Source organism: Penicillium bovifimosum (assembly GCF_028826915.1).
Source record: "Penicillium bovifimosum strain IBT 22155 chromosome Unknown utg000001l_segment0_segment0, whole genome shotgun sequence".
Taxonomy (NCBI): domain Eukaryota; kingdom Fungi; phylum Ascomycota; class Eurotiomycetes; order Eurotiales; family Aspergillaceae; genus Penicillium; species Penicillium bovifimosum.
In genome coordinates, this window is record NW_026622710.1 from 2,421,751 (window position 1) to 2,445,613 (window position 23,863).

The 23,863-nt window shown below is 51.5% G+C and overlaps 10 protein-coding genes across 10 annotated transcripts; 4 read left to right on the top strand and 6 right to left on the bottom strand.

Annotated features, from left to right (window-relative positions):
• Window positions 1–1,311: 1,311 nt before the first annotated feature.
• N7515_000931 (uncharacterized protein) lies at window positions 1,312–1,577 on the top strand (the record flags this gene model as incomplete). The annotated part of the gene is made up of 2 exons (XM_056661675.1): window positions 1,312–1,363; window positions 1,414–1,577. 2 exons carry the CDS (start codon window positions 1,312–1,314, stop codon window positions 1,575–1,577), a joined length of 216 nt encoding a protein of 71 aa, XP_056526841.1.
• A 258-nt stretch (window positions 1,578–1,835) lies between these two features.
• Window positions 1,836–5,124, bottom strand: N7515_000932 (SPX and EXS domain-containing protein; the record flags this gene model as incomplete). Its single annotated transcript, XM_056661676.1, has 6 exons — window positions 1,836–2,930; window positions 2,982–3,155; window positions 3,204–3,347; window positions 3,400–4,932; window positions 4,992–5,046; window positions 5,090–5,124. 6 exons carry the CDS (start codon window positions 5,122–5,124, stop codon window positions 1,836–1,838), a joined length of 3,036 nt encoding a protein of 1,011 aa, XP_056526842.1.
• A 977-nt stretch (window positions 5,125–6,101) lies between these two features.
• Window positions 6,102–6,622, bottom strand: N7515_000933 (DUF3759 domain-containing protein; the record flags this gene model as incomplete). The annotated part of the gene is made up of 3 exons (XM_056661677.1): window positions 6,102–6,280; window positions 6,347–6,481; window positions 6,607–6,622. 3 exons carry the CDS (start codon window positions 6,620–6,622, stop codon window positions 6,102–6,104), a joined length of 330 nt encoding a protein of 109 aa, XP_056526843.1.
• A 1,857-nt stretch (window positions 6,623–8,479) lies between these two features.
• Window positions 8,480–9,241, top strand: N7515_000934 (alpha/beta hydrolase; the record flags this gene model as incomplete). The annotated part of the gene is made up of 1 exon (XM_056661678.1): window positions 8,480–9,241. One exon carries the CDS (start codon window positions 8,480–8,482, stop codon window positions 9,239–9,241), a length of 762 nt encoding a protein of 253 aa, XP_056526844.1.
• Window positions 9,242–9,818: 577 nt separating this feature from the next.
• On the top strand, window positions 9,819–10,259 carry N7515_000935 (uncharacterized protein; the record flags this gene model as incomplete). Its single annotated transcript, XM_056661679.1, has 1 exon — window positions 9,819–10,259. The coding sequence occupies one exon, from the start codon at window positions 9,819–9,821 to the stop codon at window positions 10,257–10,259; it is 441 nt and encodes a 146-aa protein (XP_056526845.1).
• Window positions 10,260–10,677: 418 nt separating this feature from the next.
• Window positions 10,678–12,609, bottom strand: N7515_000936 (uncharacterized protein; the record flags this gene model as incomplete). The annotated part of the gene is made up of 1 exon (XM_056661680.1): window positions 10,678–12,609. One exon carries the CDS (start codon window positions 12,607–12,609, stop codon window positions 10,678–10,680), a length of 1,932 nt encoding a protein of 643 aa, XP_056526846.1.
• A 372-nt stretch (window positions 12,610–12,981) lies between these two features.
• N7515_000937 (SNARE domain protein) lies at window positions 12,982–13,880 on the top strand (the record flags this gene model as incomplete). Its single annotated transcript, XM_056661681.1, has 3 exons — window positions 12,982–13,016; window positions 13,077–13,690; window positions 13,804–13,880. The coding sequence occupies 3 exons, from the start codon at window positions 12,982–12,984 to the stop codon at window positions 13,878–13,880; spliced, it is 726 nt and encodes a 241-aa protein (XP_056526847.1).
• A 75-nt stretch (window positions 13,881–13,955) lies between these two features.
• Window positions 13,956–15,205, bottom strand: N7515_000938 (histone chaperone napB; the record flags this gene model as incomplete). The annotated part of the gene is made up of 3 exons (XM_056661682.1): window positions 13,956–14,065; window positions 14,120–14,962; window positions 15,091–15,205. The coding sequence occupies 3 exons, from the start codon at window positions 15,203–15,205 to the stop codon at window positions 13,956–13,958; spliced, it is 1,068 nt and encodes a 355-aa protein (XP_056526848.1).
• A 1,614-nt stretch (window positions 15,206–16,819) lies between these two features.
• N7515_000939 (NmrA family NAD(P)-binding protein) lies at window positions 16,820–18,038 on the bottom strand (the record flags this gene model as incomplete). Its single annotated transcript, XM_056661683.1, has 2 exons — window positions 16,820–17,234; window positions 17,395–18,038. 2 exons carry the CDS (start codon window positions 18,036–18,038, stop codon window positions 16,820–16,822), a joined length of 1,059 nt encoding a protein of 352 aa, XP_056526849.1.
• A 2,222-nt stretch (window positions 18,039–20,260) lies between these two features.
• Window positions 20,261–22,078, bottom strand: N7515_000940 (putative lysophospholipase; the record flags this gene model as incomplete). Its single annotated transcript, XM_056661684.1, has 3 exons — window positions 20,261–20,587; window positions 20,690–21,054; window positions 21,109–22,078. The coding sequence occupies 3 exons, from the start codon at window positions 22,076–22,078 to the stop codon at window positions 20,261–20,263; spliced, it is 1,662 nt and encodes a 553-aa protein (XP_056526850.1).
• Window positions 22,079–23,863: the final 1,785 nt, after the last annotated feature.

Consider the following 23,863-nt stretch of genomic DNA (forward strand, 5'->3'; position numbering starts at 1 on the left):
CGGGCTAACCCGCGGGGTATGGAGCTGTTCTTAAACCACGAAACTGTTACACGGTAGGCAGACCAACAGGGGGGGGGCCGGAAGACGGGGGACCGGAGACAGATGAAAGGCTAGCGTAGTAATACTAGCCATGACAGGATAGAAAAAGAGAAGGTGACTACTCAATTGTGGATAGGATCAACTGCAATTGGGCTCATTACTCGCTCTAACCCCCGGTTTCAGAAGATCGGCCTGCATTGGGACAAGATGCAACCCCACTGAGGACTGGGCAGATTGTGGGGAAATCGTCTCTTTTGTCTTTCCATTTCCTTTTTTTCCCGGCCAGATGAGAATCTACCCCCCATTCTGCTGTACTATGACGACAGTTTGTCGGTTCTGTACGTGGAGTTGTTGTGGAGACTGACATACCAACCCCAGTTTACCCCACGGGGAGGCGGAGATGTGTTTAATCTCATTCTCGGGTAACCTTAACCGAACGTATGTGGCGCCTGAGGAGATTGGGACGAAACGCCGTGTTTACGGGCACTCCGTAGACTTTGGAGTTTGTGATATCACAGTATTTGAAGCTTTTACACAGTAGTTTATACTGTTTATTTTCCATGATGATTCCATCTTATCTCTCACTAGTTATCACATGCCTTATCTCCAACGAGGTGCAATAGATAAGTCGAACTGTTTATCTCCGAAACTTGACCAAACCCGACGGTCAGCGACTCAGCGGTCTATTCTTAGGTTTTCCCTAGATAAAAGGGGCAAAAACTTCCCAAGTGCCAATTCTCTTGGCTCAACCTTGGCTACCGGTTACTCGTCGGCAAGGGCATTTCACCCGCAGGGCCGCAACCTTCCCTACACGGCGATGTCTAACTTCATGATATGTTTATTGCAGATGTCTGTTTGAAATAGTATGTAGTTCATCTACAAGATATCTCTCTCGGGAACATTCCTGCAATACGGGAAGAAATAGTTAATATCGCTATCTCTACTGTAGGGGAGTTTGTTCAAACCAAAATATGATCGTCAGGGGCCAGAGGCTCCAGAACAGGAACCTCTATCATACCACGCCGAGAAAGCGCCACCTACATGCTACATGCACCGGGAGAGTCCGGCTACCGGCGGGAATGAAGAAGTCCGCCAAACTTTCCTTGAGTTGAATACCCTTACCGGCGACGATACCGAGTCCGGACCAATTGTTGCCACCATGCCCAGAGTACCTACGAAGGATCTTGTAAACAAATGGAACACGGTGTAACAAGTCCACGGTGAGTACTACTCCACGCTGCCTTTCAACACGTTGTCTTGTTGTCTACCCCAATGTGCGATGCAGTCGTCTCACCCTTACGGGAGACTTCCGTCCTTCCGTTGCGTGAGTGGCTTGCACCGAACTCTATTTTTCCCTCGAACGCCCCCTTCTAGAAGAGGCCAAGAAGGAGCAGAATCCTTGCAGTGGCTGTACTCTTGGCCGGTCACGCTCATATCTTGACCGGCCCGGTCTGTTGCTTGAAGGATCCGGTTTCCTCGGACCTGTTGGGAAGACTTCCAAAGACTCGCCTTGCCATCTCCGCTTCGACTACGGGTAGCCGGGCCATAGCATGCACAAACTAGCCGGATACCTTTCCAAGCAAAGAAATTCCCAGATTTCATACTGAGCTGAGACCCGTCAATGTCTCTCGCTAACGGCAACCATTGGTGGAAAGCAAAGCATACAGTCTAACCAGATTATTGATATTTATGCATAGCAAGCTAAAATGTACAAGCAAGATGCTCAGGATATCTATAAGTCACATCAAAGGCGACATCACCCTAGCCACCGGCTACCCCAATGCAATCAGCACAACCTACTCAACAATAGGACCCATCGTCTCTCGACGCTCTGAAGCCGGCCTCGACCGCTGACCCTCGTGCGACCCCGACTCATCATCCGTGCTCATATCCGCCTCATCATCTTCGTCCGTGCTGTCGTCGTCATGGCGTCCCATATCCTGCCCTACACTCGCGCTGGACAGGAAGGTTGGCAGACGTCTGCGCTCGAAGTCCTGCGCGTGGGCCGAGGCGACGATTTCGCCGACGCGGACGATACCGACTGAAGGACGGCGCTGGCGTGCCCGCATACTGGACGTGGACGGGGCGCCGTGCTCGACGTCGCCGGGTGCCATGAAGGGAGTGGCAGCGTGCTGTTCTTGGAGCTGGACGCCGTCCGGTGCGCCGTCGAGGGCCTGCGAGGGAGAGGGAACGTCGTAGGGAAGTGGGACATCACGGGAGGCGCGGAAGAGGAGGACGTTTGTGCAGTGCTCGTTTTCGACACGGAAGATGGACCAGATGCCGCGGCGGCAGACTTCGGAGAGGGAGATCATGAAGCTTAGGAGAGCGGATTGTTGGATGTTTGTGATGAAGATGGCGTAGAAGATCCAGTTGAAGCGCACTATTACGTCGAGGATCATTGCGGCGTAGTACACCCAGACTCGACGGAAGGCAAGAACTTCACGAAGCATTGGGTTTTTGGCGTAGGGGTTGCCCAGACTCCAGTCCATGATGAGATCCCAGACTGAGGTGTAGACAGCGTTTAGGAGGGCGAAGGTGATGAATGAGGCTTGAAAGCGTGTGTGTAGGTCGATGCGGTACATGCTTAGAGTGGCATAGAAGAGAACACCGAATATGTACTTGCCCAAGTTGAGCAGATGGGGGAATGCGTTTTTCGTGTCCAGGTAACGGCGGATACATTGGAAAGCACGCCAGACAGAGGGAAGGCATTGGAAGAAGCCTAAAAGTCGAGAGTGGGAGGAGTTGCACTTAGGCGGGTAACCCCAATACGAGGCGTATAGACAGAAGAAGAGTTCAATATTCCCCATGGCGTATGTCTGAGAACAGTACATGTCGCCCAGGAAGAAATCACGGAACTCGACAGGGTAGATTCCAGCGAGTAGTAGGCGCCACTACAGGAGTCAGAATTAGACAAACACGGATAAGATTGTACGATAACTCACATTTGAAAAGGCAAACCATTTGCGGCTCCTGTGGTAGAGGATACGGGCTGGCAGGAAGACTATAATGACCGATAGACCAATGAGGACAACGGGCCAGTAGATGTACATGTGATTGTACCATGAGAAGTTGAGCCACATGAACAGGCCCAACAGGAAGAAGAACAACGAAGGTATCTGCACCTGTCAGACACGGACATCAAATTATGACAGCAAGGAACTTACCTCCAGCAACTGACGCCACTCCAAGGTGTGTCTGGTATCGTATTCGAAAACAAATGCATGGTTGATCTTCGATTTCGTCCAGATCATACAATCCAAGCAAAAGAGCAAGACGTGAAACACGATCAGGAAATACCCGCCATAGAGCTAATCGATTGGTCAACATGGTTACACTCTAAGCAGAAGAGAGGGAGCCCACCTGAAGCAGATAACTGGTTCGAATTTGCTCAGCTACATCGTCTGAACGAAGATTTGACGTAGCATCAACCAGTCCTTTGATAGAGAACAGAGCCCCACCCATCAACAAGAGTCCAGAGCGGAAAGTATTCGGCGAATAGTCGCCAGATCTTTTCATCGTGTGACGGAGTTTGGAGACAGCAATCTTGCGATTACCGCGCTCAAAGTAACGGGAGTACAAGTCTTCAACCGCTGCCATCAAGTTCTCAGTCACTTCACTCTGCACAAAGGAAGCTTTGTTGACCTTCTCTGACATGAACCGCAGCGGGGGGCGGGCGTTGACTGCTTTGTCGTATTTCTTGTTTATTTTTCGGAAAGCTGTCCGGTTCAAGTAAGCGTATCCTTTGAGAAGTTCAACTCCGCGGTAGAACTCCTGCAACGCATGCTTGAGCTTGTGTTTAGCAGACCGATAAGAGACTTCTTGGTTCGGTGGTTCCTGCCGTCGCATAAAGTCCCTCCGGTTGACAATGAATTCGCGATCCTGATCTTGGGGGTGCATGCCGGGAGTCGCCATTTCCGCCAGTGCTTCCGAGTTCTTGCCAAAACGGTTCTTGCCCGCGAATGTACCTTTTAAACGGGAACCATTGAGTTTCGCAAATGCATTTGCCCGTCGCTGGGCCTCCGCGTTGTCGGGATTGGCGGCTCTCTTGGCAGCCAAAACCTCCTGGATACGCTGATCGCGCATGATATGCAACTGCTGGCGAAGGACCCGGAGCTTCTCGGTAGCCTCTTGCTCTTTCATCACATAGAAGGCATCGATCTTGTCCAACTCGCTATCTAAAAACTCGAAGAATTCGTCTTGACGTTTGTCAAGCTCGGCGCCAGCGCTAGATTCTAACCGTCGCCTCATGCCAGGCTCCCCCTCCGCAGTAAATACGCGCCGCAGTAGCTGCGATGTCCGTTTGCTCGACGGCACCTTCGTTAAAGTTCCACCCAAGTGACTCGTGTAGCTTCCCCGTGGGTCTGATCGGGGCCTTTGATCAGGTGAGGGGTCCGCTATGGCCGGAGACGGTGAAGGATTCAAATGCCCCGTGGTATGTCGGTTCATCACCGGCGATGGTGTCCGGACGGCGCTGGGGTGATCTACGTTGGCCCCATTGTGCTGCTGGAAATAGTCGTCCTCTGGGTCGAGTGCCGGGTCCGGAAGCTCAAGCGAGGCTGCATCTGACTCTGCATGGCGTCGATGTGGCGGCGTTGCCAGTATACTTCCATAGCTGCCAATATCTTCCGAAAACCGCGATCCCGGAGTGCGAAGCGGCTGCCGCTCGGTCTTGAGCCCGGGTGTGGAGCGCGTGGTCGATGGCCGCTCAGGACTTCTCAGATGCGGTGATAAAGGCGCATCTTGTTCTGTCGCATCCAGTTGCTTATCGATATTGGAAGACGAGTGGATCGCGCCGCGAATCTGCGGGGTGGGATTTCGCTGGGACGGAAAATTGGGACTGCGGTGCGCCTTCTGCAGAGCTCGAGTGATCGCCTTAACCTTCTTTTTTCCGATCTGAATACATCGACGAGGTCAGTACGATTGCGATATCAAGACTGGTGCTAAGTACCAACCTTATAGTCAAGATACTTTGCCCGCCATTCGGGAACAAGTTCTTGTTCCAGCTGTCTGTGGATTAAGTCTTTGAGTCAGCCACTGGAATGTCGCACACCCTGTGACGGGGAACACAAACTTGGCAAATTTCATCCTGAACAGCGAACCACCGTCATTGCCTATGGTCTCAAACCTGAAGTGTCTGCTGTGATAGGAGCATCAAGTCTCAACTGCGAGGGGTCGACACCTCGAGCGAAAGCAAAGTGCTACAGCCGACCCGCCACTCCTGAGATGAGATGAGACGAGAGTGGTAGACGGTATTAGGAAAGACTTCGAATGAAGGAATGGAAAAGAAATGGTATGTCGTTGGCAAATTACTAAGGCCTGAAAATCTCCCCCGAAAGTGACGGCAGCGCTCAAAAGCTTGAAAATGTCGAGGCTTCGTAGCTGAACCTATACTTTTAGCACGTGTATGAGCTCATCACCGGTGGGCGCCTGGTTTGCGAGGCGACAATCTGCAATTGGTGCGCCCTGAGCTGTGATTGGTGGACAGCCTGCAGGTGGGTCATTTGGATCCGGCCCACCAGGCCAGATTCCTAAACGTCGGGAATCCGAACTGGGAATATCTTCGCTTTCTTCCTTGTCAGATGCATGCAACAGCTTCTCCTAGAGATGTCTCTTCTTATGAGGCGGTTAGGAAAAGCGATTCTCACATATCAAATACGCAATCATAGGCATTTGGCTCGGATCCCCAGTCCCCTATCTAAACTACGACGGCGTTGGTATGCAGCCCGGAATGTGACCGGCGGGTTCTCATGGTGATGACTGGTCAAGAAAAACACCCGGTATCCCATTCCAAACTCAGTGCATATTTTCCGACGGGGAGCAGTGCATCGTAAGGCTACGTACGTCTGTCGGAACTATGCCATGTCTGCAACTCGGATGCGGCGTTGACATGTCAACCTCCGAGAGATACCTATTCAGCGGCTCACCTCACCGCTCTTTTATGTACGGGAGTCTGGACACCAGAATCAAACATATCTTTGATCAATCATATTTCCTTGGTACCTGCGACCCGAGCTGTCCATGAAGCAAGTTTCCTTCAATCATCGTCTGCCATACCCAAGAACCTAGTAGTTGCCACGCTCGTATCGTTCTTCATACATGTTCTCGGCGTTTCTCGTGGCATGGTCCTTGGCTTTCTCACGATCCATCCAGTCCATACCCTTAGTCTCAGCCAATTTGTCGATTTCGCCGCCCACGAAGCCGGCGATGAGCTCCTTGGCGAAGGAGTGATTGGCGGGCTTGCCTGCTCATTCATATGTAAGTCGGGGTATTATGCCGGCATGGTGCATGGAATGCATGGCAGACGTACCCTCGTTGCGCTCATGATCCTCATAGGCCTTCATGGCAGCGAAGGATGCAGCGCCTGCAGCAAACTCGTGGGAGAATTTGCCCTCGTGGTGCTCCTCACCGCTGTAGACCTCTCGGTGTGCCTGCTCGGATTCTTCTGCTAGGAGTCAGCATGATTTCCACTTCATGGCCAATGAGGGGATTGCAGGCTATGCAGGTCGGGTCGGGCCCTGATGCATGTATGCAGCAAGGCGTGGATGCGTTGAGGAAACTAAGACTCACCCCAGCCCCAAGCCATTTTGGTTATATATGTAGATAAGGAGTTGAGTCAGAGACGTTTGTGTAGTTGTTGATGGAAGAAGAACAAGAGGGCCTGGGCGAGAGATTGGAACTTATAGCCTTGCAACATCAGCCTATTGTGGGAAAAATTACAGGCTAATCGTACCAACTTAGCGCCAGGCACCAACACACCTCCGTGAGGTGTGTTGGTGCGCTTCGATTATTGTACCACTAGACCACAACAAGAATGAAGGTTCCTGTTTATGGCCCCGGAGGCCATATGGCATATTCTTGTCTGACATGCATAACAGAGCACACCGAAGGGTAGGTACTGAGTGCGAGGGACAACTGTCAAGGATTCGTGGAATCGTGGGCAGTAAATCGATGGACCCCTTTTCCTCCCTTAACAGTACGTATTGTAAGTTGTACGCATTTCGGAAAAGTATACTCCGTCTACTCCGTACCTAGTACCCTCTGTCACAAATCATGCTTGCCCCACCATGGACTATCGGAAAGTGGTGGCTAAAGATGTATTCCATGCCGTGTACATTGTAAGCGGGGTCGCATGATACAGCAAGGATCCTCGAGAGTCCACTCTCCGATGGGACCATGGATGAAACGTGGCTGTCCAATCATCCGGGGGAAGATTCAATCGAACCTGGTCTGTTATTTGTCTGAATCATCGGCCGATGAAAAGAGAGAAAGCTCACTGCGAAGCACAACCATAAGGACCAGCGCGATGTGAGACTGAGAATTCATCGGAGAATCATGCAGAGGGAACTTCCAGTGACAATTTACAAGCATGATCTTAGGCTCCAGCAATCGGAATAAACTTTCTCAGGTACCAGCTGTGATCCGAGTCCGGAGTACCGACTGTCTGGCCCGCGGAGAGACATCCATACACATGTGACATCGATGCAACAGCTCGTCGCCTACACCGTGAGACGTGGCTTGTAGTGCACGTTGCACATCGTATACCATACAATAGGTACAGTACCACAATAGCCAAATGTGAGACAGTCGCTTCGTTGCACGCCGGAACTTTCGTGATGATTACGTGTCCCACAAGGGTGAGATCCAATGAAGCGCCGATCTGATGGATCCAAATGGGTCAATTCGGCGCTACTCCGCTGCGAAAAGACGGATACAAGGTGGGCACAGGTAATATGAGCTGGATTGATCATTGGAGGTCAACTTTAGCGGGTACGACACTGCTCAAAAAGCGGTTTGAGGTAATGTCTCAGGGGCCTTGGCAAGCCCATCAGGCCGGCGAGCCGAGCCAAGCTTTTGCTAAGAGGCTTGTCCTCGCCTTACGAGGCGCGACACCAGCCACGTTCAGTGGCGGTGGCTGTGAAATATCCATATGCTATTTTGGTCTTAATGTGGTCATTATTACTGTGCAGGACCAAATATCCCACAGGACGTTGCTTCAAGTTCAAAGATTGGAATATATTAATATTTAATATTATAGAGTCATAACGAAGTGAAGATCAGGCCATGCGTGTCAATGTTTCCATCGAATGTCTCAACCAGGCAACCCCGTAGATCACACCGCCCGGGGAAAGTCAATTCAGTCTCCCCAGATCAGCCTCGGTCCTCACGAGTCACAATCCAACATTCGCACTACTATCTACATTATTTCTATACTACGGTGTACAAGGAGCGCGAGCACATCCCTAAGCTCTAAGCCACACTGCCACTGCAGCCGTCGAACAAAGCCCCACGGTCCCGCCCCGCACGACTCGCAGAGCTGAGCTCCAATCTCCGCAACGAGCTCTGACAAGATCAACAACTCAACTACGTACAAGACACCAAGTGTACCACATACGCCTTGGCCCCTCCCGTCTCCTTCTCGCCATCGCTCACCTCACACAAAATGCACACCAAAACCCCCACGCCATCCGACTTCCCCTCCGAACTCACCGTCACAATAACACCCGCACCACCATCCTCCTCCCCCTCCACAACCCCCTCCCCAAACATCCTCCTCCTCCTCCACGGCCTCGGCGACACAGCCACAGCCTTCACAAAATTCGGCCAAGCCCTCCACCTCCCCGAAACAACCATCATAACCATCCAAGGCCCCTCCCCCCTCCCCTTCGACCTAGGCGGCTACCACTGGGGCGACGACGTCTCCTTCGACTCCGCGACCGGCACATTAGACATGGACGCCGGCCTAACGCGCAGCACAAAGATCCTCACCGAGCTAGTCCGCAGCACGCTAGTCCGAAAATGCGGCTACGCACTGCGCGAGATCATGGCGCTGGGTTTCGGACAGGGCGGGATGGCTGCGCTGGCGCTGGCGCGTGAGCTCGGGTTGAAGGATAGTGGCGAGGAGGTCGGTGCTTTGTCCGGGGTTATTTCCATTGGGGCGCCGTATGCGTTGTCTGGGTCAAGGGCTGGGGAGAAGAGTCGCTCGCCTGTGCTGCTGGTTTCGGGGAGGGATTCGACGGTTGTTTCGGATGAGGCGGTGCGCAGGACGAAGCAGGTTTTTGAGTTTGTGGAGGTTAGTCGGTATGCGAGGAAGGGGGATGGGATGCCGAGTAGTCGCGAGGAGATGTTGCCTGTTATGCAGTTCTTTGCGCGCAGGTTGCGGAGTAGGCAGGGTGTGCCCGAGGGGAGTATTGAGATTAGTTAGTGGTGTTTATAAAATACCATATCTGGTTTCCATTGGTGTGTGTATGTATACTCGATGTTGATGGTATCTGGGGTACGTCAATGTGCATGTTAGTGAGATACGAGATGTCGGTAGAGGAGAGGGGTTTTTAGACATTGCCAGCAATCAGATGTCTTGGATGTATCCATATTTGAGATGTCAAAGTTGAAAGCACCAAAATTGAGATTCAATTACAGATTCGAGTTCCAGCAAGAATCCCTTCTCTTTGTAGTCCAGCTGGCATATTCGAGCTCCCAAAGAAGGGTTCTGGCGCCTATCACCAACGCACAATTGGTGGGTGCATGCATTCGCCAATTTTAGATCACATCCCTGAAAGTCATCTGATCTTAATAGCTCGTAGTATAGGGTCGAAATAGACCAGAAATCAAAAGGTGCAAGAACACCATTTCCACACCAAATCACAAAATCACGGGCTAGTTCTCCCACTGAGAACCAAATACCCCCAAAATCAACCCAATTGACCGAAAAAAGGTACACATACTAGACCTGGAAAACACCACAATCACTAGATAAACACCCCAGTTAACGTAAACACAGCATGGCCTACACCCCCTCAATAGAAGTCTTCGGCCCCGGCGACGTGCCCCCCCACCGATCCCATTGGGGCTTCATGATCAACAAGCCCGGGAACCTCAAGTTCGGAGATCTCCTCCAAGTCGAGGTCATCAATGCCGAGAGGATGTGGTATGGCTTTGCGCCGCGCTACGCGACGAAAATCATCGACAAGGGCGCCGTGGGGATGAGCAAGATTGCAGAGCTGACTTCGCAGCAGAGGCATGATGCTATCAAGGTTATCGAGAAGGAGCCTGCGCCTAGAGATTCGATTGGGCGCTGTCAGGATTGGGTTTTTGATGCTTTGCTGTCCTTGGAGGTTGACGAGCTGGTTTCGTCTGAGACTTCGGAGTTCTGGAAAGGGATGATTGGGAAGCCTGCAATGGAGGTTGCGGCTGCTTGTGGGACGCGGTGGACTGCGTTCTGATTTTCCAAGCTTTTATACGATATAGGGAGATCTGAGGGGGTGGATAGTGTCTTTGGGGAATAGATGGGGTAATGTTTGGTTGTGTATGAAGTCTTTTCGCTCGCATTAGTTGCATTTCGAATCATGGCATGATACATCCCAGGTGGATACATTGCACATGCAAATACTGTACTCCGTGGAGACAAGGGATGATCAATGTTCGAGATGTATGCCATCTAAGTCAGCTACAGGGTTGCATCAGGCGGACCATGTAGTGTCACGGAATTGGTCCATTCCAAGGCGAAAGGGCCTTCTAGGTCTATGTTCTATGCATCTATGTCCAGTAAACTACCGCTATGTACTTCATGTACTCAGCCCAATCTATAAAATGCCACAAGCAAAAACAAAACTCCAGCCATATCTAATGCAATGACATGAATCACTTCTTAATCCCAATAACAGCCAAATTCCGCGGACTCTGCCCATACTCAAACACCGGCTCCACCCAACACTCCTTGACGTCGTCATGCTCGCGCAGGAACTGCCAACGATCAACAACAATAGCCGCCTCAACAACCTGCGAGCTAAACGCCATAAGACTCCACACAACACTGAGATTCTTGCGCGTATGCATGTAATCCGCCTCATAGCGCCGCAACTCCTCATCGGTCATGGTGCAAACGCGCTCCTTGACCATCTCGCCACGAGTAGGATCCTGGCTCAACTTGACCGTTGCAGCGCGCACATACGCAGGGAAGGATTCGAAGGCGGATTTCCGCAGCGAGCCCACAATCAGCACTATACCGCCAGCATCGGGGTTGTCGGAGGTATCCTTGTACAGATCGTCTGGGACATCGGGCTTGGGGATGATGTTGCGGTCTAGGAGAACGCGCTGGAGCAGAGCGCGGTAGAAATGGCGGGTGAAGAAGCCTTCGCTGTCGGCGTGGCCCCAGTTGTAGGGTGCCTGGACGGCCATTGAGCGGGCTGTGATGTTGAGCTTGAAGGACTTTGTTGTCTTGGCTTCGTAGTTTTCGTATAGTTTGGACATTGGGAATCCGTGCGGATCCCAAGATGATCCGGTTTGTTTGAGGCGGGGGTGGGCGGAGCGGAGGATGGGGATTTTGTACGTTGCTGGACCTAATCGCTCCGTGAGGAGGTTGTAGCAGCAGCCGATCATGGCGATTGCTACAACGGATGGGTTGAGCACCAGTGAGCGGACTCCGTGGTGGACGAGGTTGCCGCATGAATGCAGGGAGACGACCATCACTCGGGCATCGCTTGGCTTCTTTCCTTGCGGCTGGACGACGACTTCCTCTGTGCTAGTGCGGGTCTCCACGGTCGTCTTTGGGTCCACAACGTGCTCGATAATCGGTTCTAGGTACCCATCCTTGATTTCATGTTCGATGTAGCTGACAGTGCCTCTTGTGTCAATCTCTGGTTGTGCTTTTGGCACGTGTAGGACGTGTGGCTTTTTATAGTCTGTGCCTAGCACATCATCGGCTCCCAAAGTCATATCACCCAGAATATCAGAGATGACTATATCTTCGTTCTCTGGAGCAACTTCTTTTGTAACAGCATCACCCTGCTCCTGGGTTTGCGGTGTGCCTTGTTCCGGGGCCAGCTCTGGCATGTCCGTACAGTCTTTGCATTGCCTCTTGACTTTGTTGAGCTTTGCATTGTGAATTCTGGTTTTCTTTTCCCTCTCGGCCAGCCGAGCATGAACATCCATACGATTAGCTCCGCTAATGTATTGGTGCTTGCGCTCAATAGCAATGATATGCTTATGGTAGGGCGCGCTTGCCAGCATGCGCCCTAGGTAGTTTTGCCCAGATCCAAAGTCCACGATGTGAGACAATGGCTCCCCACGACTCTCCTTAACTGTCTCAGAGAGAGAAGCGACATAACGCGAGAATTGCTCAACCTCGTGGGTCTTTTTCTTGTTCATGCCGACAGCGATATGTTTCGGAAGACGCTCGCTCTTCTCCGGTGGAGCAAAGTCACGGCGGAGGCTCAAACGACGAATATTGCGAATGTATTCGAGAAGGGATGCGGGTGGGAATGCGCCTCCGTTCCAGGTCCTATCAGTCTCGGTCCTATCAGTCTCTGCGGGCTCGCAGAGCGGACCGATGTCTTCTCGAAGTAGCAATTGCAAGATGCTGTGGATATCGTGATGATCGAAGAATTCACGCCAGTCTTCTGGCAAAAGCGAGCTGTACAGATCGGGATCGCGCGTCAGAAAATCGAGGATATGCACTCCACCGCAGACGTTCATGAACATGACCGACTCGGTCGCGAAGGAGAGGAGGGCCTGTACATATTCGTCGGGGTCATTCCACTCATCGGAGAGTGGGAGCGGTCTGGGGGTAGTCATGCTCAATTAAATGCAAAAAGTATAAAAACACAAGCACAAACAAGTCATCAAGTCATGGAGGGACTCTTGATCTACTGTGGGGAATGTTATCGCAATTTTTTATCGCCCCGCCTGGAGTACCTGAAGTACTGCCGTCCCTTTGGAAAGCGGTAAATACCGCCTTTTTGGTTATGTCTACGACTCTACAGCCACATCTAAGGCATCTAAGGCAACAACTCTCCTGCCTGATATGCGCGAGTTGTCTCAAGGTCCACCGTAATCGAGTCAGCTCACCGCCGGGGGACAGCTCCAGACTGACCCGTGGACCGACCACCTGGGCAGGGTCCGAGTCTCCATACCAACAACATTGAATACTCCCCGACATCCCACACCATGGAGCACGCAGACCCATTCCTACAAGTCCAAGCGTAAGCTACACATACCAGGCCCCCGGAGTGTATTCAGACAACTAAACCATCTACCACCAGTGACGTCGTCTCAACCCTCCAAACCAGCCGCCCACTCTTCTCCTCATACCTCCGCATCCGCTCCCTCGCCAAAAGCCCCTCAAACCCAGAGCTCAAACAAGCCCGGGCCGAGCTCGAAGCAACCCTAACAGAGCTAACCGCCGACGTAAACGACCTCGTCGAGAGTGTGCGCGCAATCGAACAAGATCCCTACCGCTATGGCCTGGAACTAGAAGAGGTGCAGCGGCGGCGCAAGCTAGTCGACGATGTCGGCGACGAGGTAGAGAAGATGCACCAGGAGCTGCAGCAGGCTGTGTCGAAGGCGGACGATGCGCTGCCGAATTCGACGGAGTTTGATGCGGCGCTGGAAGAGGAGGAGCGTGGGCGTGGTGGCGAGGATTATTACGCTTCTATGGAGCAGCAGCGGCAGTCGGAGCTTATGCATGAACAGGATGAGCAGCTTGATGGGGTTTTCCGTACTGTTGGCAATTTAAGACAGCAGGCGGATGATATGGGGAGGGAATTGGAGGATCAGGCTGTTATGATTAATGAGGTTGATACGCTTGCGGATCGGGTTGGGGGGAAGTTGGCGAATGGGATGTCGAGGATTAAGCATATCGTGCGCAAGAATGAGGGTAAGATATTTGCTTTTCCTTTTCCTTTTGCTGTTGACTCTGTCTATGCTGGATCTATCAGGATGCTCTGGTATATGGGAATCACTCGTTCGAAGCTAACTTTTTCCAACTAGATACATGGTCCTCCTTCTGTATCGCGACGCTCATTTTCGTTCTCGTCTTATTATTAATCCTCCTCATTGCACTGTGATATTACAAAATTAAGGGGTCAGGAACGCAGTCAAAAAACGGATGAAAGGGAATTGTGGCGTTTCAGGTGCATGGTTTAATTGCGAGCCTTCTTGCGCGGGCGCGACTCACTTTCTTCATCAGAATCTCCGTCATCCATCTCGAGGTCCATATCTTCGAGCTCGTCGCCCATCTGGAAGGATTGAACTGAGGTCAAAGTCAGCGGAGAGTACATTTCTCACTTCGTCAGGGTCTACATACCGTAGTAGTTGAGCGCATCGGGCCAGAGGTCCTCGGCGATGGCAACGGCAAGGTCATCACCATCGGGGAAGATCTCGATTTCCTCGAGTCCATCGGCGTCCTCGTCCTCGTCCTCGTCGTCGGAGTCGGCAGCGTCCGTAATATCCTCACCACGCTGAACCTTGGCCCAGCGGGCCTCGATCTCCTTGGCAGCCTCCTGGGACTTGGCGGCAGAGATATCACGGCCACGGTATCCGAAGAATCCAAAGAAGCTCATACCAACGGGGCTGGGCATATCCTCCTCATCCTCGTCCTCTGCGGCCTGGGCAGCCTCAGTCTCGGCATCAGCCTCCTCAACCTTCTGCACAAGAGCAGCGTACTCGGGCAGTTGTCTGCGGTCACCGCCTTTCTTCTCGGCGTCAGCGAGGTCGCAGGCAGCATCCAACAGACCCTTGGTCAGATCCATATCCTTCTTCCAGTTGATGCGGACAGGCTCGGAAACCAGACCCTCCCAGGTGCGGGTGCGGCCACTGGAGCTCTTGGTCACCTCCTGGCGCCAGTAGAACTCCTTGACGAGCTTGTCGTTGGTGAAGTAGGGGTTCTCCTCGCCGGTCTTGAACTCGAAAGTGAAGCGCAAGCTACGGGGCTCGCCATTGCCTTGGGCATCCAGCTCGAAGCGCTCGACGGTCAGGTTCTTCAGGCACTCGCCGAGCAGGCGGGCATCGCTGGCCAGGATGTACTCGTCAATCTCGGGGGGTGCGCTAGCGAAGACGCGCATCCAGAACTCGGGCTGCACCTCGGGGAGTGTGATGATTTGGCTGCGCTTCTGGATGAGCGGGGCCATGAGCATGGCGCTGTGGCGCACTTTTAGATTCTGTTAGCAATTGATCATCTGTAACCACTATTCTCCTTCAATGGTAGAGTAGAGCCAGCTGCTTCAGCTCAGAACTCCCCCACCTAGGAACCGGAACAGGAACCACAGAAACACATACATTGCTCAACCTCCGCACGGGAGAACTCCTCCTCCAAGATAGCAATCTGCTTCATAGCAGACTCAGGGATGCTAGGCATCTCAACGCGCTCAAGCAGCGACTGATCGTTAGACATAATGTATACTTCGTGAAAAGGTCGTGAAAGTAAATGCAAATCCTGAGAGAAGAATATGAAGAAAGAGAAAGTATGAAGAGAAGACGGGAGACAACACAATTAAGGGATTGGGGAAATTGAAAATTTGTAAAAAAAAGTAAAAAAAAAAAGCTATGCGCGCATCAAGCAAGCTAGAGGGGGAAGCTACAAGAGGATACTTGCTGGTACTTGTGGTTCCATGGTACAAGTGCGGAAAACCAAAGTATCTCTGTGTACCCCGGTGTTGCACTGGGCGACAATGGTGGGGTTAAATTTTAGAGAGGCCTTAGGTGTCGAGTGCTACATCATGGGCAACGGAAAACTCTGACGCTGATCTTGTGGAGTTTGTTGTCCAATTAGTATGGTGATCTTTCATTAGGATAGTACACAGTACGTAGCCTTAGGTCCTTTACTGTGTAGTAGATACGATTTCATGTTGTGGTAGTTGAAACGGCGTAGTGGTAGACAGTGGGCTTAATCCATAGCTGTGGTAGTAGTTAGCACCTCGGTATAACTATTCCAATGTGAATTCGATGTTCTTGTCGAATGGAGCTACTGTCATGAATACGATGGACAATTAAGGCCTCACCGTATAACTGTGAAGTTGTATCATTTCTCTTGGCTCATCCCGTCCTCAAATAAAGCCCGGAGGATTCAAGAAGGACCTCGGGAGCAATTGCTTGAAGAGCTCCCGCGGGATAGCAGCTATTCGCATAGAAATTACCATGTCCCTATCGTAGGTACAATGTCATTACTTTTCAGACACCAGCATCTTCCTCGAGTACGTGGGCAGCAAACGAAGCCCTAGAAAAGCAAGTATGGAGACAGGATACTTATTTCAACATCACGACGGACTTGACATCAAGTCGCTGTCCTGTCATATTCAGCACAGTCCGCTGATAAGGGCATGTCCCTTGTGCCATATCTTCTAATATTAGTTCATCGGAGTCCGAGTCCGAGTCTGGGGTCTTCCTTCTGATTCGTTGTTCGACATGGCCCGGTCTGATAAGGGCTTAGGGAGCGGTCTGCTATGAATCCTTTGAAATGGGATGCACGAGTGCAGGGTCGGTAAGTTGGAGTCCAAGAGTACTTGACCTTGAGGTAGCGAATCCTACAAACATAAAAAAAAATAGACAGAACAATCGTGATCATAGAATTGAGCAGATAAATCTCTTGGCAAGTACCCAGAGTCGGGATATCGTGATCTCCTCTTCGAAGCTTGGGGTTGAGGATGAAGTTCATATGAACCAAAGGAAAGAAGACAGCAATCCGTCGATATCGAAAGAAACAAGAACCAAAAACTTTTTTGAAAGCAAACTGAAACATCCTCGTTCAATGCTACCCCAAGCATCTTCCGATTAAGGACCGAGGTCAAGTCGTGAAAGTCCATATATCCCATGCCCGTTCGCCAAGAATGCAATGATTAAAACGAACCAAAGATAAGAAAACACAAAACAGCAAGGGGCAGTCGCACATGCACAGAACACATCACCATGCACGTCGAACTGTCGCGATAAGAGAGAAAAAGAAACAGACAGTGTCATCAAGAGGGTAGGCCATAGGCTAGACCCACCGAAATTCAAACAAAATTAAATCTCAAACCATCCAGTCCAGCCCATTGGCCTCCTCTTCCACAGGGAACACCTCGCGTGCATACTCTTCCATATCACGCCAGCCCTGCCACAGATGTCGCGCCTCGTCTGTCACTCGCTGTGAGATAACACCGCCAGGCCCTTGCATCATGCCCGCGCCGGCGCCCTTTCCACCCGCCGGCCCAAGACCCTTCGGTGAGCCCGCGGCTGGCTGTGAGAACTCCGGCTGCGGGAAGTAGGGGGCATCGCAGCGGGCGAAGAGCTCTTCCAGCGCTTCGAGCTGTTCCCGGTACCCCGGCGGGATGTTGACTTTGATTTCGATCTTCGGGACGCGGATGTAGTGGCATGGTCGGTTCAGGGCGCGAGAGAACGCCGCGCACACTTGTATTGGAGAGAGGGTTTCGAAGGTGAGGGCGATGCTGGAGAAGCGGTGTGAGTTAGCTAGGAACTTTGTTTGCGTTGTCTTGTAATCTTCCGAAACCGCTATGGGTTTCTTTCCTTCCCCGCCTAGGATCCCCGTCGGGGTCCCGTAGCGGGGATCGGAAGATATCCGGGGCAGATTTTCAGATCTCAACTCACCGATGTCCATTCCACTTCTTCGGCCCATCCTTGAAAATCTGCAGCAGCGTCGGTCCAACATCATGCTCAGCATCCAGCCAAGGTAACGGAATTTCTGGATCAAACGGCGCACGCCATTCGAAGCTCCCATCCTCCAGCAGCTCCATCTGGAACAACGGATATGGTAAGCTGGTGAAATTGTTGTTGTAGATACCCGCGTAGACGAATGTCGCCGGCATTCCAAGCTGGCGCACGTAGTTCTCGACAGTGAATTTGGGCGCCCACTGCGGGACGGCAGGCCAGGGCCCGTGGACGGAATGATCCGGCATGCTGCTGTAGATGTAGTGCTGAATTGTGCCGGCGCGTTTGGCGGCGTCGGCGAGATCGCGGCCAATGGCTACCTCGTCGCCCGATTGAGAGGTTGTGTTGATGAAGGCGAGCTGGGCGCCTTTGAAGAGCTCGTCCATCAGCGCGATGTTACCGAGGAGCGGTCCTTGTAGGAGGGTCACATTGGGAAGTTGTTGTAGTTCTGGTGCGATGACGCCTTTTAAAGAGTGTATTTGCGCGCGCACTGAGTACCCCACGGCGGACGCGACGCGGATCAGTGAGGCTGCTTGCCGGCCTGTCCCGTTGACCACGGCAATGGTCTTCTGCGGTTGTGTCATTCGGGGTGATCGGAGGGGTGGAGGGGGAGGGTTGGGGTAGGAAGAAAGTGAAGGTATAAATCGATAGAGGGGAAACGAAAGGTATCAGATGATGAGGGAGGAGGAGAGATAAAAGAAGTCAAATCCGGAGTAATCCTTGGCGAGAAGGGCTTTGCGATGGTGGGGTACCCGAGAGGTAGGAAAAGTTGTATGTAACAAGAAATCGCGATCAGACCTGGGATTATGCGATTGGAACAGTCATAAGCCGAATTGTTTTCTGATCTGCAGTTCGATCAGGGGAGAAAGGGTAAAGAGGAATTTTCTTAACACAGTAATTCGGAACCGTGGAGGGTAAAGGGCTAAGATAAGATTTTTATACTCCAGCGCATTTCTTAGTTCCCTCTACAACATAGAAGATGGAAGGTATCTCCGTAGTCTAGACATACAATATCTTTTCCTACACTAATCCTAAAAAGCACCGTTTTCTTCCCCGTGATATTTTGCTCAGATGACAAGAAATCCACAAAAAAAAAAAAGAGAAAAAAAAAGAAAAATTGAGAAAAAAATTGCGGTCTCGTTCTTTTACGTAAATCGGCCTCTCGGGCTGGATTCTCTGGGGATTTGGATTTACTTGGACAACTATAATTGCAGCATATAAGATTAAAGATATGAGACTAAAAGATTAAGAATTGGTTCAATCCCTTCAACACTGTTGCTTGGTCACCTCCCGATCTACCTACAGTGTATAGTTATGTCTACATTTACCTATGAGGCTATGACCGAAGACAAGACTAAAATAGGTCATAATCGAACAGCACCTTAAATCGCGCAGGTGACTTCATAGCGACAAGTAGTCTACCCAACGGGCTACCAGGGGCAGCCTCACGTGGTCTCTAGATCTCCAGGATGTGGGGTGCTTGTCCAATCGCGTTGATGGGGGTAAGTTGACGTGCTACCAGTTACTATTACACCCGACGTGTTCACAGAGATTTTGAGCCTATTTACTAGGTCATCGAGGGCCAGGGATGGTTGGGAGAGTCGGACTGGTTTCTACTCCGTACATAACCTAGGGAATTGACGAACCTTGAGGAAGATGATGAAGGTACCTGAACCCCGCAAAGCCAAAATGATCCGATGCCAACAGCTCATCATTTTGACTGCATTAGCCCCAAATGAGCTTACGTTCGGGATCTCGCAATAGTCTCTCTATATTTCTTGATCATATGTCGTCTTAATGTGGTCTTATTGTGGACGACATACACCATACGTTCTACAGTGAGTTGATATTCTACGTAGTTTGAGAAAAAGCAAAGAAGGAAAAAAGAAAAGAAAATCCTGCAGATACCCCACCCAGTTGGAGAGGAATTGGAGTGAATCTCCCCTTCACCTCTTATACGATCTAGAACCATCACAACAGGTACCATGACCCCATGGCCCCGTTATACAGCCGAAAGTAAACGTTCAATGCGACACTAACACCAATCGACCCCGGAAAAAGATCACAAAAAAGTCAAAGAGAGACTAGAGAGTACTCCGTGGAATAAAATAAAAATAAAAATAAAAAAAAGAACTAAGCCGAAATAAAAAGAATGACCTTATCTTCCCCACTTAGTGGCTTTAATCCCGGCTACGGCAGGGGCCGATCTCCGCGGGATAAATCCCGTACTGTCTGCTGACTCTGGAGAACTGTGCAACGGAGATTCCTCGGTATGAGGTTTTGAGGCTATTCGGTGCAGGGGAGATAGATTTAGCTTGACTATGTAGTAGTAACTATGTACTAATTGAAGGAGATCTGCAATATCCACCCTCGGGAAATATGGAAAATGACTCCGGGCTGAGTCCGGGGGACACTAAACAAATGGTGGGAGAATAGCTACTAGTCATTTCTATGCCTTTCTCCACGGAGTACATACATACTAGTAATCGAATGTCGCCTTTACCGACACAGGGAAATGAACCCAACCAAAAATCAAGAACTATTAAAGAGGCAAACACCCAAAGCAGACACCGGCAGTCTCACCCCAAAGGCCAAAGCCCGAGACACGACCAAGAAAAAAGAAAGACAGACATCTATATCATGCATTTACTATAGGTTCCAATATACCTGGTTCTACCTGGGTAAGTGACACTTGGGCATGAAAGATGTATAAAACAAGGAAGCACACGACACAACACCCAACCAGTCCGGCCCGGTAGAGCCTAAGCCGACCCAAATTGGAATCTGCCACGACGAAACTGAACATTTAAGATGGTGCCGACGCGGGAATCACCCGATCCTGACCCGGCAGTTCCAACTCGTCCTCTATTTCCCGCTGGCTAATCTCTTTCGGCCCAACACCCGCCAGACCCCAGACAAAGGGTCGCTGACGTGCCAGCAGCTCGGCGGCTGGTCGCTCATCTGAGTGTAGGTGGGCGCCGGATTTGCGGAGAAGCGTCGTGTGTTCTGAGAGGCCTGCGTTGGCCGCCAAAAAGAGCGGGGTGCGGCCGGCGCGATTGCGGAGGTGCACGGAGCCGCCTTGCGAGAGCAGGAAGTGGAGGACTTGAGGTGAGGGGGAGGTTGCGGCGACGTGCTGGGACGGTTAGTTTGAAAGATAGGGATATACATAGGCGGATTGGGTGGTGAGGGGAAAGAATTGGTCAATTGGAGGGAAGGCGGGGAAGGAGGCGCTTACGATGGGGGTGTTGCCGGAATAATCGGCGTCGTTCAGCAACCAGTGGTGTTCGGTCTTGGTGATTGCTTGGACCTTCTCGAGGTCGCCATGGGCGATGGCATAGCCCAGCGATGTTAGGGTCTGGATGCGGTCGGGGAGTGCGCCGTCCGGGTGTCGAAAGCTGGGGAGGGATGATTCGGTGAGCTCCCCTCGGAGGGATACGGACATGAGCTTGGCGATGGACTCGGGGGTTGAGTCTGGCAGAGCAAGGAGGTAAGCAAGCTTCGTCAATGCGCCCTCAGTTGTCATGTCGAGGCCGGCGACGACGCCAGCGCGAGAGAGACTCATGCCTGTCGCATAGACTGGACTAACGCTGCCGGTGAGGCCTGAGAGAGGTCAGTTATGGTTGTTTCAATGCGACAAGGAGGTTGGAATCTCACACTGCGTGATATTCACAATAACAATTCCCCGCTTGATAGCACTGGCCAAGACATTGATCATGGCATTATCCTGGCCAGACGGGGCATTGCCCGCACCAAAAGTCTCCAAAATCAACCCGCGCAACCCATCCAACTTCAACACCGCATCCACCATCTCCGGCTTGATACCAGGGAAAATCCGCAAACAAGCCACGTGGGTGGTGTCCAACATAGCCTGGATACTAAACGGCTCCAAACTCGTAGGCCGATGCACCATATCCCAATTAACATTCGTGCGCATAGAAGTCGTAACCGCCAACGGCACACAATTCGGCGCATCAAACGCCGCAAAATCACTCGCCGCCACCTTCGTCGTCCGATTCCCGCGGAACAACCGATTATTAAAATACAAACACACCTCCGGAATCATAAAATGGCCCGCAACAACCAGCGACCCCAGCAGGTTATCCGTAGCGTCATTTTGCAACTCCAGCATCGGCGCCTGTGACCCCGTCAACACAACCGGCTTGCCCAGATTCTGCAGCATGAAACTGAGCGCCGAGCACGTGTACGCCAGACTGTCCGTTCCATGCAGGATGACGAACCCGTCGAAGAGCGTGTAATTGCGCTCGATGGTTTTCGCAATTTGCGCCCAGCCATGCGCATCAATCGAGCTGCTGTCGAGGAGTTCTTCGAACTCGAAGACAGTGTACCGCACCCGCCGGCCGTAGGCTGTTACGGGTGTGCGCAGGCTTGGATGCGGTTTTCTTGCTTGGCTGCTGGTGACTACGTCCATGGAGGTGTTGTCGGAGTTGTCATTGAAGCAGGGGACGCGGGCCATGCAATTCTCTTGAAAGCCGCGGGCTGGTACGAAGCCTGCTGGGGAGGGCTGCATGCAGATTGTCCCGCCGGTCATGATTATTAGGACTCGGGATTCTGGGATTGCTTCTTCGGAGTTTGGTTCGGACTGTTCTGGGATTGAGGGATCCATTTTGGGTTGTGGGTTGAGATGGGGATGTAGAGCGGAGGAGATCATGGTGATATAGTAACTTTTTTGATCTCGTGGCTCGTGAAAGGTAGGTATATCACAGTAGTTGTGATTTCAATGAATTCAATAGAATGGATGGGTATCTACCAAGGCATTTGATTCGTCAACTCGTTCACGGGGTTCAGCTGATCCACCAAAATGATGTAGGTTTGTCGGGAGATGATGTTAAGTAAAAGTCAAGGAATATGAGACTTTAATATCTCAACCGTTGCACTTTGTAGATCGTTGATTGACTCTTGGCGCCGAAGATGCGGAAGTCTCCAATTTACTCCGATCGTATTACGTACAGCCATTCTCATTGGTCCACGCCAACTTAAGACTTTTCCGAGTTGGAGCTGATCTGATCTTCTTTACTGTGGAGAGCGGCGAGAGCCTAAAGCAGCCTATGTCAGAATCGGATGCTGAGGAGAGGGAAGTCGCGACACTGGAAAAGCAGCGTAGCTTCCGTTCTATGCAAGTACAAGTACATTCCCTAATCAATCAACTCGGAAGGTCCGACAATAGCCGGTACTCGCCAGTTGTCGCCAGCAGTCGAACCAATGTCACGAGTCACGACCACCCGGGATTAAAATGCGACAAATCCTCCTCCAAAAACCCCGGCATATAGCCATATACTGGTTCCCCCAAAACCAATGTCCAATTCCCTAGCTGCGCCGCAGCTTGACCCTGACCCTGACCCTGAGCCGAACCAGGCTGACCCGTGAACCCACTCGCAAGCTGTGGGCAACTCCGCCGAACTGACATCTAGGAGGGCCTTAGGCACAGGTCGATGAAAGTCTCCAATGGGAACAGAAGCTTTGAGGCTCATAGGGCGCTGCGAGATGCGATGATGGTCTGTCTTTCGACGGATGTCCGCTAGCCTCACGCCGTGCGAGGTGCACAGAGCTCGTGTGGCATCGGAGAGGTACGTGACCTGGCCGGTGCTGACGCGACAAGAGATTCTCGGTGTTGTTGACTGGATCGATGTTGTAGGGTATGATGCTTGTACCTATAGCGACATGCCGAATAAGAGTCGGAGGGCGTTGGTACGCGACAGCGGGGACATATGTCATGTCCATTGACTGGCCAATGCATGAGATCTTCCTGTGGAAGGCACCAATAGTGCCCGTGAATTGAGGCTCTATTTTGTGTATTCTTTGCGTTCAAACTTAAGCCCAGCTGAAGCCCATGGCCGGAAACATACCCACCATTCGCAGAAACGCCGGCACTATACAACCGATCTGGAGATGGGTGATGATGGCTAGCTTTTATGATACATTTGCATACCTCGCTGTGGCACATGCTGGGTTTACCCTTGTTGCGAGACAGCATGTGTTAGCTTCTGGAGTGCTCATGAGTCATGTCTATAGCTTACACCTTGATGCATATTAGCTTCGGTTTGTTGCAAGGATACTGTTTGAATTTCATCATGATCGCCTGGTCTGTCTATAGTATACAGTGAAGGCTCACAATCCGCCACTAGCGCTCACAATCTACATCCATGTTTGGATTTCCTCAAACTTAGCATGCCAAGCCTCGTATCCCACCATCCCGAGACCGTTCAGCTCCTCAACAAACGAATTCGATGCTAGCTTCCATTCGCCATTATCCTTCCTACCCCATGATACTGTTGTTTTGTAGATGTCTTCCGCCTCTCTAGACTTCCAAGTCCTGAACCACGCCATTCGTTTACAGCGTCGTCCCTTATATACAACTTCGCCTGAAATTCAGGCAACAGTCTGATTCAAA